At 51.1% G+C, this 11,672-nt stretch overlaps 5 protein-coding genes across 5 annotated transcripts; 4 read left to right on the top strand and 1 right to left on the bottom strand.

Moving 5' to 3' along the window:
• Positions 1 to 718: 718 nt before the first annotated feature.
• CORC01_00689 (uncharacterized protein) lies at positions 719 to 1,111 on the top strand (the record flags this gene model as incomplete). The annotated part of the gene is made up of 1 exon (XM_022612346.1): positions 719 to 1,111. One exon carries the CDS (start codon positions 719 to 721, stop codon positions 1,109 to 1,111), a length of 393 nt encoding a protein of 130 aa, XP_022480963.1.
• A 1,572-nt stretch (positions 1,112 to 2,683) lies between these two features.
• CORC01_00688 (galactoside O-acetyltransferase) lies at positions 2,684 to 3,430 on the bottom strand (the record flags this gene model as incomplete). The annotated part of the gene is made up of 1 exon (XM_022612345.1): positions 2,684 to 3,430. One exon carries the CDS (start codon positions 3,428 to 3,430, stop codon positions 2,684 to 2,686), a length of 747 nt encoding a protein of 248 aa, XP_022480962.1.
• Positions 3,431 to 4,520: 1,090 nt separating this feature from the next.
• On the top strand, positions 4,521 to 5,135 carry CORC01_00687 (uncharacterized protein; the record flags this gene model as incomplete). The annotated part of the gene is made up of 1 exon (XM_022612344.1): positions 4,521 to 5,135. The coding sequence occupies one exon, from the start codon at positions 4,521 to 4,523 to the stop codon at positions 5,133 to 5,135; it is 615 nt and encodes a 204-aa protein (XP_022480961.1).
• A 1,309-nt stretch (positions 5,136 to 6,444) lies between these two features.
• CORC01_00686 (uncharacterized protein) lies at positions 6,445 to 7,107 on the top strand (the record flags this gene model as incomplete). The annotated part of the gene is made up of 1 exon (XM_022612343.1): positions 6,445 to 7,107. One exon carries the CDS (start codon positions 6,445 to 6,447, stop codon positions 7,105 to 7,107), a length of 663 nt encoding a protein of 220 aa, XP_022480960.1.
• A 1,105-nt stretch (positions 7,108 to 8,212) lies between these two features.
• Positions 8,213 to 9,009, top strand: CORC01_00685 (uncharacterized protein; the record flags this gene model as incomplete). Its single annotated transcript, XM_022612342.1, has 3 exons — positions 8,213 to 8,275; positions 8,476 to 8,673; positions 8,872 to 9,009. The coding sequence occupies 3 exons, from the start codon at positions 8,213 to 8,215 to the stop codon at positions 9,007 to 9,009; spliced, it is 399 nt and encodes a 132-aa protein (XP_022480959.1).
• Positions 9,010 to 11,672: the final 2,663 nt, after the last annotated feature.

Genomic DNA, 11,672 nt, shown 5'->3' with positions numbered 1-11,672 from the left:
CTGACAAAGAAATCGTGCCATTCCCTCAGTGTTCATGAGGCAAACAACAGCAGGACGAGGTGGTTAGGCACCAACAGTGTGGCCATGAACAGCCGGGCTCTGAGATGGACCAGGCTTTTCGATCCGTTGTATCAGTGAGAATGGCAGTAAACTATGGGAGAGGATTTATGAAAAGCCGCATGGTGGTGCTTATAAAACCATTCATATCTGCACTTGAAATGTCGCAAACATTCGGGAGCAAAAGTATCAAAAATTACAGAGCACCGTCCAAATCGAGATCAAACCGCTTCATCGAGTCCCCTGGCTCCGGTCGATTTCACTCTTCAACTCCTTGTTACCTTGTCTTGTATGTGCAGGCGTCTTATGTTACTCCGTTGTACCAGGGAAAAATTGTACATATATTGATCCAAAACGACACTCGGACTCGTCAAACTCGTTGAACCCAGTTCGCCCAGAGTCCGCAATACCTCGAATAGTCTCTTGGCTCTCACTGCTTACACAAAACATCTGTACGGGGCTCGCATCTTTGTATCACATCATATTTCGATCATCCGCAGAATTTCCTGTCCTCAAGATCGATCTCCACATCTTGTCTTGGACCTTATCTCGTTGCTGGTTTCGACATTTCCGACAGTCCCAAATAAGGAAACAGCAGAGACCAGACGCCCAAGGCCCTTGCGAGAAATAGACCTGCCTTCGCATCTCAAAAACTCCAGCCATGTGTACTTGGTCATACCTACACTACCATCACGTTCAGCCGTGCTCCAGGCCGATTTATAATGTCTTCCACTGGGAATTCTGCGTGGACGCTGGAAGAGACTTAGATGGCAACTTCCAGACTCCCTGCGATAGAGCCTTCTCCAATGTGGTTCAAAACATTGATTTTGATAATCCTTGCGCGACCGGAGGATGTCTAATCTCGCCCGACTGCAGCGCGGGCAACTGCCGTCTGCAGGAGCTTAACGGATATTGGATATGCTGTCAATGCAGCAGAGGAGGCAACGAACTTCGCTGGTGCCGACACAAGATGAAGAAGAGTCCAGACACTTTTTGCTACCACCAAGTCTGTGAGAACTGCACGCCGGACACTGACGCCTTACAGCTGCGCTAAAGCAAGACAAGTTGACAGGCTCTGAGGCTCCGCACATCCAGCTCTCTTGATAGGTGAAGACGAGAAAAGAGGGAAGAATACACGAGGAGTCCGCAGCAGTTATTTGGAATCTTTCATCAGACCGAAGATTTGCAATTCCAGGAGAGAATCTTGTGCAGGGGGGCTTGTCAGCGACCGAGAGCGCCTCGCTGTGATCAACTTGCTTCCTGGCTGATTATCAGGAGCCCTACATCACGCACGAGGCTGAATGATGGAGGCGAAGGGGCTTGGGAGCCTTTGTGACACATGAAGCAATATAGACCAATTGAGATGCTATATTTTTAAATGCGTGTTTCACACAGATTGTTCGCACGTTTGCCTTACTGGAGCGTCTGTTGCGACATCGTTCTGAAAAAAAGCAGATACGGATCCAGCTCCGGGATTCAATGCGTCCGAAGTCGGTCGGTCCATGATACATATCAGAGACTTGGCTCCCCCCAATTATCTGGAGTGTTGATAACTTCACTAGATTGAGATTTGTTACTAGCAACAACGAGAAAGCTCAACTGTGACATTTTTATTTTCAGCTAAAAGAAGAGTGGTCAGGAAGTATGTCACACCAAAGCTCACGTCTTTGCGTTGTGCTCACGATTGCAACCTTCAGCTTCAAAACGCACGCTGGAGAGGTGGAATTGGATCGTCAGTCTCTTTTTGAACCACCTCACCATAACTACTCTCTTGCTTCTAATCATTATTTCTGCTTGTTTTATCCTGTGAAGACAACAAGAGGTTGATGGATACGTCATCAAAAACTCGTAAGAAACTGTGATGTGAGCTTACATGCCACCTAAGTACTTAGACTTGAGGACGTTGAAGACCCAGACTTGCGTCTCATAACCTGCTGGGAGCGTCTATGACTCACAAGTTTTGGCCAATGCATTCATAAGAAGAGTTACATGGCGATTGAGGTACCTTAGTCGTTAATAGATGCTCGTGGCCATTAGTCAGACGTATTGACCGTTACGGTCTTGGTGAGGTTAGGAGTCTCAAAGTGACTTTTGCTAAGTTCATAGACCGCGACCACGAGATCACAAGAGGTTCCACAGGTGAAGACAACGACACTCAACTTGGATTCTGACGCTTGGCAGAAGGTCGACGCATTTTCACTTCTTTTCAAAAACGCAAATTATCGGAGAAAAAGCGAGGATAAGAGACGGGTCCACGGAATCATCCGTTCGTCCGCCGAAAGACAGAGGAGTAGTCCGTTATCGCAAAAGCGAGCAGAGACGTCGACTGCGCTTAAATTGCATAATGTCTCGAGGCGTCTCTAGGTAGGAGAGCATTGCAATTCTTTCTTAAGGCCCTCGTGCGTGTAAATCGTCTGCCGAATTACGAGCTTTCCGATATGGTGCCAATTGCTGCAGCCTGTAGGAACTCCTGGATAAAGCCTTCCTGCAGCGCCCAGACATTATAGCAATTGTGGCGGCGGTCTCTACATGTACTTACAGCGCGACCTTTCACAACGCCGGGCAACAAGTTTGAAAGGTTTCAGTCCATAGGGCTAGTCGCATATTTTCGTCTTCCGAGTTTGGTCTAATCAACCGGTTCAACCTTTTTAACAACCTTTGCCGGAACACCAACTGCGACCGAGTAATCCGGGATATCTTTGTTTACGAGCGCGCCCGCACCAATGGTGCAGCCCTTGCCAACCTTGACTCCCGGCAACACGGTGACATTCGATCCAAACCAGCAGTCATCGCCAATGGTGATGGGCTCTGCGTACTCGATGTTGTCTCTCCTGGACTGCAAGGCAGTCTCGTGGGTTGCCGTGATGAGACTGACTCCTGTCGCGAAGAAGACATTGTTTCCAATGGTAACATGAGCACAGTCGAGAATGACGCAGCTTGGTACGTCCCTAGTCAGCAGTGTTTTTTCGTGGGGAAAAACGGAGGTAGTTCTTGGATGTAGAAGGAAATAGGAGATGGCATACTTGAAGTTGGCATAGAAGCGGTCTCCAACCGTGATGTTGCAACCATAGTCAACTTGCAGGCTGGGCTCGATGTAGACGTCATTTCCAATGCTACCGAATAGCTCCTTAATCATGCCTACTCTCTTTGTGGCAACGTCGTCTGCAGATTCATCGTCACCCGGGACATAAGTGTTGAACTTCTGGGCCAGACGTCGGGCACGGTGCCTCGATTCCACCAGCTCCGGCGCCATGCAGCTGTACAGCATGCCAGAGACCATCTTCTCATAGTCATCGCACCAGGGTACATGTTCCAGGGTCTTTGCGAAGGCAATGGCCTTGTCATCTTTTTCTGTGCGGATCGGTGGCACCATATTGGCTATTGTACAGCGATTGAGAAGCTTGAGATGAGATGTGGCGTTGGGTTATCGTCGTCGAAAACTGGGATCTAGTTTCCTTAAATTCAGCTACTCAGGTGGTGGAAGCGGTGACTCCGCTCACCAATTTGAGCACCAAAAAGAGGGAGACCGCATGACGCTAGGTGAGTTGGCTGGAGAAACTTCCTCTTTTGGTAGAAGTCCCAACAGACTGCGGAAGACTCCGCAAGCGCCATCAAACTTTGGGGTGCGGGGTTGGGGGGCATCTTCAGACTCCAACTCCAGATGATTTGGACATTCTCGTGAGAAGGGAAGCGAGCAAAGCCATAGCTCCTATGCCTTTTTCTTCTCAAGAAACTTGTCAAGAAACTTCTCAAGAAACTTCTCAAGAAGAACCTTGAGACGGGAGTGTGTGTGCTGCAAGATTTAAGTAGTAGCTCTTAGGTGACAATCTGCTAATTAAGAAATGTAACATGAGAACTGCTGACTCCACGTCGTCTGACATATCTTGTGCCTCTCAAGCCAAGTCGCTGAGACCAATCGCAACGCTGTCGAGGGTTTGCACTGTGAGCAAAGGAAAGGAACAGATTACATGGACTCTAGCGATCTCGGAGAATCCTACAAAACCTATGGAGGGTTTCAGAGAGCTGACAGATGCTGCGCCACACTTCCTCCGCCCTGCCAGGCAAAACCAGTCGATCAAAGATCAGCAAGGTCAAGCCACAATAGGTCATCTTGGCTTCCTGAATTGGGAAGTAGGAGGTCATTTTGTACCAGCCTTCACTATCTCTAAGTATCAGTATCTGCCATGATGCTCAAAACAGAGTCGCCAAGATCTACGGCTTTCCGAGTCTGGTCAAAGAGGGTATTTATGCTTCTTTTGTCTTCAACTTTCATCGAAACACAATCCACAAGTAGCCAAGAAAGAACACGGATGGTCAGTGAGCTACGGCAAGTAATACATCATCACACCTTTGTTGCTATAAATGCGGTGCCGACTCGCTCTCACAACTGTTTTGCATAATGTACGAACTCGTTTCCCTCATCGATAAACGCATCGATAAAACACAACCAAAAATCTTACAACATGATGAGCACCGGCTGCGACGCAACACCCGCGCCCAACGGCCCACCCTGCGAAGTCCTCCGCCAGGTGGAACGACTCGGTGGTAACCAAACAATGATAGACCGAGTCGATCTTGCAACCGGTTCCACAACACCATTTTACGTCCTTCACAGCAACGAGGAAGATAAAACCGTTGCCGTATTACATGCGGACCCCCGTGCGCAGGTATCGAGTGAAGCGCTGGGCACAGCGAAATATCACTCCCTGTCGTCCAAAATCGACGTCGTGCTCCGCGGCATGCCGATCAAGATGAAGACCAACACGATGGGCAACTCACACAGGTTTGACCATCAGGGCTTGAGCTATAGCTGGAGTGTCTCCAATTTGAGCATGTCAATGACCACAATGTACTTGAAAGATGCCGGGGGCAATCTGCTGGCGACGTGGAAAAAGTATCCCGGAGGGAGGCTGAGCGGCATGATTGGACAGTCAGCCCCGACGTTTGAGGTATATGTTCCGCCGCAGAGCATCGATATGGACATGGTCATTGTGACAGGTTCCGCGGCGATCGAATACTGGATGAAGTATAAGAAGGATACCTACGCCGCAATAGGAGAGGCCTTTGGGGCAGTATGATCCAGGGAATCGGAACACTCATGAGCCAAGTAGTTCTATTGTTTGGCTGTGCATCGTGTGGGAGAACGTAGTGGTTGGATATCCTCTATGGAAATTCCACTCTGTTAATAAGGCGATGCGTTGCTGTAATTGTATTATTATCGTATCGTCCTCATGCTCAAGCCATCATTCTCACAGACATTCCGTGATCTAAGAGCCAGGGGTCATTTCAATGATGTAGAGGTTCAGCTACCTCCATCCGAATTAGCCGATAGGTAGCTGCTTGCAGTTAGAAAATGGCGAAGTTCGATAGCGAAGCCGTAAACATGGCTTTGTGTTGATATTTTGCTGCTAATGGCTCATTGTCTCCGTCTTGCAAGGGACCATGCAACACCGGCGCTTGACGCGTGGGCTTCGGCGACAAGTCTTCAAAGTAAATCAAACCAAAGAGCAGAATTCGGGGTTGGAATTCCAATCAAATACCCTGCAGTAATGACTGTTGATGTCATATATTCTTTAGATATAAATGGATGACTGCCGATATTGGATGAATTAAGTTTACCCTGGGGGATCGCTTTCAGTGTGATCTAGAAAGGGGGGGTGTTACGCCCAACATCTGCTCAGTAAGCGCAGTGAGTCACTTGTAATATCTCATACATGCCATTTCCACATTGTTGATGAGATTCAAGGCAAGTTCGCTCAAGAAAGCTATGCTGGAGAAGTTGAAACCCCTAGTCGACAAAGCCTCGGTGTTTCATCAGGCCAGTCTACAGGTTGTCCCAAGGCTTAGAAGTCCGGTGATGATACACACAAAAGACCAGTACGTGCCAACATTGACCGCTTTGTTCATAGACGTCTTGCTTTTTGTGAGTTGGTAGTTCTTTGGCGGGCAGCCTCATCTTGATCTTGGTGGAAGGAGGCTTCTTCCACGGCTACCTTTGGGAAGACCAGTATTGATGAGACTCATCTCGCGTCTCTCACACATTACGTCGCCATTCTTCCTCTCTCTTTCCAACTTATTGTGTCATGACGGCTCACTTCCGCTCCGTAGAAAGTGAGCAAACTCACCAGAGGAGCAAGCGAGCCTCCTTCTTGCCTTCAATGCTGCTCCTTCCTCCGTCTTCTGAGGTTTTCATTTTTCCTTCCCAATCTCTACTTCTCTCAAATTCCCTTGAATCCTCCATCATCGCGAAAACTTGCCAGGTTTCTTATACTCAACAACCTTCGTTTCAAACCAAGTCTCCAGCAATTTTGTGAGCCATTCACATTCTCTTTTCTCTCGCACAGAACCAACATCCTTCTCTTACTTCAGCTACTACTTGAAGCCACAATGGACGAGTTCTGTGTTCGACTCCTCTCCTTCTTCGACCGCGGAATGGAGGGAAAGCCTGGCCGTTGGCCTCATCCAACCCCATCGCCCGAGGCCATGGCCGCAGCGGGATTCCGTCTCCTCCAGGACGGTCAGAGCCCTAGCGGCGACAGCGTGACCTGCGACTTTTGCAAGATGCAAGCATGGGCGTGGGAGCGGAAGGACGACCCTTTCCTCATGCACAAGGAGGCTCTCAGCTGCGAGTACGTCGATAGCGGAATTTTCCGCGACCACCATGAGAATTTTCTCCAGAAGCAGGACCAGATTAATGGTACCGGAGAGTCGCGCTTGACGCCTCCTTCCACTCCCACAAAGAAGACGTCTAAGCCCCGCCGTCGTATGCGCCTCTCGCCCATCGTCACCGTCTACGACAGCATGCCTTCCCAGGAGGCCAACCACAAGAGCGTCGAGAAGCAAAAGGATGGCCTTGAGCCGATCAAGATCACCGTTTCGACTGGCGAAACCGAGATTGTCATCCAGCTTACCGATACCAGTGAGCGAGGTGAGCCGCCATTTCCTATGCCTATCGAAATCTTTCATGATACTTACAAGTTAGGCAGGCACCAAGAGAACCCGCCTTGGCTGAGCAGCTCTGTGTCCCGTACATATCGGCAGGCATCCTGAATGTCATAATTGCTACAACGACAAACCAGCTTGCTTCCCACACTCTCGTAGGTCACATTCGTCTCCAACTGGCCAACTGGCCAACCATGCAACGTTGCTAACACGCCAAACTGATATGCTACTTTCCTATGACTATCCAGTGCGCGGACTCGCACAACAAAGAGTCCATCATCTTACAAGATCACGAGAGCACGACGAAACACATTTATCGCAAAACAGAGAGCCAAAGTTGCCTCCCGAATGAGCTCAAGACCGCAGAAAATACTGTAAACAATCAATTTCATGTACACAAGGGCAAGTGCCACCAGTTATCGCGTCATGCTTCCGCGCATATCGTTCCTCGCCCTCGTGAACAAACACGAGACTTGAGGATGGTAACGACGAGGATGGCTGATGGCAACCGTCGCAAGACGTAGGCTTGCAGCTGGACGTGAAAAGAGCTATCAGAAGACTGATCCAAAGGTGGCGAGGAGGGAATCATACCCATCATCCATTAGGCAGTAGTCGCTAGCTAACAGACATTCATATCATTCATATCATTCATTCACCCAAGCCTACGGTCTAAATGGCCTACATGACATCGTCGGCCTAGATGGCAAATTCTTCGTCCCCGCCTGTTGACTCCTACTTGCCCCGTGACATTGCGTAGCGGCAGCCTCTTCAACCAGATCTCTCCGTGTAGACGAGACCAGCGCCTCAGCCGTCCCCAGGTCTCACAGATGACTGCCTCACATCACCCCCTTCCTCTCCATCATCTTGATGCGCACCAAAAAAATCTTGTGGAAGAAAAATGACGGGCGGGCGATGTGCGACAGACGAGACAAATCAGATAAATGCCGAATGGTACACAGCACGCGGGGGGATGGGGCAGGGCGGTCGGTGTCCGCGGGCCGTGAGACATGAGTACAATAACGTGGGTGTGTGACACACACGCATCTATGAGCTGTCTCTGGCGAGGCTTATTTTCCACCGCCTGCCTGACCATTCACTTGCTTGATATTCTGCCTGTAGTGGGAAAGGTGTGTGGGAATGTCCTGATGTGTGCAAGGCATGTCTGTGGGTGGGAAGTATGAGTGCCAGTCGTTGAAGGCGCAGTCAAGCCGCAATGAGGCCGCCCAGGAACCCGCGCCGCAGCTTTCAATCCCCCAACTGGCGATTCAACATTAAGGTATGAGCCACCTCTATAGGTTCCTCGCAGGCCGACCGTCAAATTCTCGACAAACTCTGGGCGCATAGGCGACAGCCTCCGTGGTAAGAAATGTGTCGAAACAGGCACTTGATCAACGCGTGTGGTGGCTCTTAGCTCCCGGTCGGCTGCTTCTGCGTTCCGTTAGGTCAGCGGTCAAGTTTGCACAGTGTAATGACTAGTTAGCGGCCATCCGCAGCGGGCAAGGCGGGTTCGTTTCATTTAGTTCAGTGGAACGGCTGTCAGGCGGGCGGTCGGTCGGTGGTGCGGATGCTGCGCTCTGTGCGGCAGCGCTCGTGACGGCTGCACCGCCGGATGACAGGACGGGCGACCGACAGGGCCAACCAATGACCTTGGGCATATTTGACGGTTGTCAAGATGTAGGCAGACTTTTTGACCATTTTGTCCCATGAGGCAGCTTTTGCCCAGACGTATTTGAATAGACGGATGGGCTGGTTATTCTGTCGTAGTAAGGGAGGCTTGAACATCCTGTGAAAGAAACAATCATCGAAAGAGCACATTCCAGAGAAGCAAGTCACGAGCCGATACGAGAAGCTACAATGACAACCGTCAATCAGTACCAGCGTAACGGCAGATCAGGCCGTCCGTCGGGGCGCAACCCGCTCCGCACCGTCTGGCGCGAGACGTACGAAGTTTGGGACGGGGTGTGCTACGGCGTGGGGAAGGCTTATTTCAAGATCACTGGCAGATGGTGATTTGCCAATGAGGCGACGCCGACGTCTGGAGGCGTTGCTGGTATCGCTGCGACGGACGGCCCAGCGGCGAGTGACGGATGGGGAACAGTATACGAATAACGAGTAAACGAATAACGCGCCTGATGATTAACGACCAATGACAACCGAAGACGAGACGATAGGCGACGGGAGATGACGGGGGGGATGAACCAAGCATTTCAATCATCCCGAGATCAACATTAGGGAACCACGAGCAGGATGTTGACAGGAGCCACCATTCATCATTCCAGCAAGAAAGACCAGAACGAACCAGGACGAAATAAACAACCCGCTTGGGCGTATGGGAAGATTGGCATCGACAGCCCACCTATCGATGACGTCGAGGTCGGGAAATCTCCATCGGCGCCGCAGACTCAAATAGTACACTAGAGTCAAGAGCGTAGTGTCCTCCTCTCTTGGCACTGTCGCAGGCTGTTCAGCTGGAGGCGGATTCAGTGGTTCCCCATCAACTTGACACGGACTTGAGGAGATCATCCGGCCAGGGTGGGCCCCTTCCAGGCTCAAGGTTTTGGTGCCGCCTGAAGGAAAAGGACGGCCGCTGGTCGGGTGAGCTGGGGGGGAGTTAGGTATTCGTAACGGGGGTATGCTTGGAAACGCGCTATAGGGCGCGAGAATTCGAGGAAAGAAGGGATCGAGAACGCGGGAGCTGCGGACACGGCGAACGGGGATCCCGCTGGGTGGCCGCGGGATGACAGCCGGGAGGGATGGACTATGGACGGCCTTTTGCGATTTGAATCACTGAATGAGAGTGAAACGGGGCGCGAGCGACACCGAAACGAGCGCCGATTATCAACTTTGTCAACATTGTCAACAAGTATAGCTAACGAATGCGGCACGAGAATGGGAACGACGGGGGGCTGCTACCTTGGTGTTGGCCAACCAAGCATGCCACAGGGACGAAGAGACCAAACAGACGCCAATGCTCCGAGATGCACAGCCGCAGACCACGTCGCATGGAATCCATAGAATAGAAGATCCGAATAAAATGATCAGCAAGACGGTTCGATTCTTGAATTCTGATACATAGCAGACGGGTACCGATAAGCGGGCCAAAGGTCTCGGGGAAAATCAAGACGCACGAGGGGTGATTCGGTGAAGGTCAAGACTGGCAAACTTCAAAAAGAAGCAAGCACATCGTTTGTCCATCGTATTGGCCGCCTGCGCGGCAGATGAACCAGTGTCGAGCAGTCCACAAATGAACCACAATTCCGTCGTCGAAATATCGGGGCGGCGAGCATACGTAGTACTATGTAAAGGTAAATCCAGACAGAGATTCTCGAATCCTGACCAATGCCAGCGGCGCCTCTGACATGTGGACAGGGTCCCTTTGGCTTCTATCTGGAGACTCTATGGGTCGTTAAGCATGGCGCTAGGCCGAGAGTAAACAACTCAAGGTAGGCCACACCCAAAGAGAGTTCATTGTACACCCGCTACGCCGAACCTATTTTTGTTGCTTTTCTTGCAAGTTGGCAAGTCTTCTACAATGTAGTGTACGTAGTAGTGTAGGCGTCCCAGGCCAGTCACTGGTCAGTATGGATGCTGTCAGCACCTGCAATGTACTCGAAAACCCGTCGAGTCAGGGAACATGGTGGTTATCGATGCCCGCTAGAACCAATGACATTTACTGTGTACAAGTAGCCCACCCACAGCCTGTACGTAAGTGCGCCTCGTATAAGCGGCCAGCGGCGAGGTGAGAGTTTTGCCTCTAGGGCTGTGGTTGACAGATTGTCGATGCGCTGCTTCATAAACAGTCGGCGAATTCGGTCGATCCCCGGCCCGAGCTGGTGGTGATGCCGTCCGTCATGCGTTCGTCATGCGTTGGCGTTGGCCTGCTCAGCTCGGTCTGTCTTTATTCTTCAGTATCCTTGGAACCAACCAAACAGTCTGGTGGATGGCTGGAGGAGGTTGAAGGAACAGATGGGAGAGTGTGATGATTGGCCTGAAGGTCTCGACCGCGGCTGGCAGTCAGACGGTGAATCCGTCCATTGACACTGGCATGCGCTGGCGCTGCATGTGCCGGGACTGTTGGTGCTCTCCGGTTTGCCCTGCTCCTGAATTGTATTGCATTGCCCATTGTAACATTATCTGTGGTTCTCGCTGGAGATTTGGGCCGTTTGGCGAGTGATACCTCGAACGCCGAGATGAACAGTCGAGTTGAACACGGTGGAGAAGATAACAAGAAAGCAACACCGGAAGATGATTGCGCTGCCGACAACGAGGAGGCTGTGTAAGTGAGATGAAATTTCTTTCAGATGGCTGCCGTGTTCGTCCCAAGTATCCTGGATAGGACTGGGCAGAGTCGGTGGGAGTTGGTCGTGGCAGACCTGACGGACGGAGAGGAGCGCGCTGGGCGGCGGCTGGGCAGAGGGGAGCCTGGGAAGTGAAATTGACTTTGGCTGAATATGCGCTGCAGAAGTTGACTGCGGGATGTGATGGTTTTTGGGGCGCAGAGGGCAGAGCCACGAGAAATGCCAATGCTGGGAGGAGAATGACCTCTTGGCAGGCCAGGTCGAACTTCTCTTGGAGTCTTGGGTTGTCTGGTGAGGCCACAGACGGTGATGATTGACGCTTGGCGGTAGACGATGGACTCTGGCTCTGTCCGCCGCATCTCGGCGCCTGGTTGG

This window comes from Colletotrichum orchidophilum (genome assembly GCF_001831195.1).
Source record: "Colletotrichum orchidophilum strain IMI 309357 chromosome Unknown Scaffold_4.1, whole genome shotgun sequence".
NCBI lineage: Eukaryota > Fungi > Ascomycota > Sordariomycetes > Glomerellales > Glomerellaceae > Colletotrichum > Colletotrichum orchidophilum.
The sequence above is the reverse complement of the archived record's forward strand: the minus strand, read 5'-3'. Positions and strand labels throughout refer to the sequence as shown.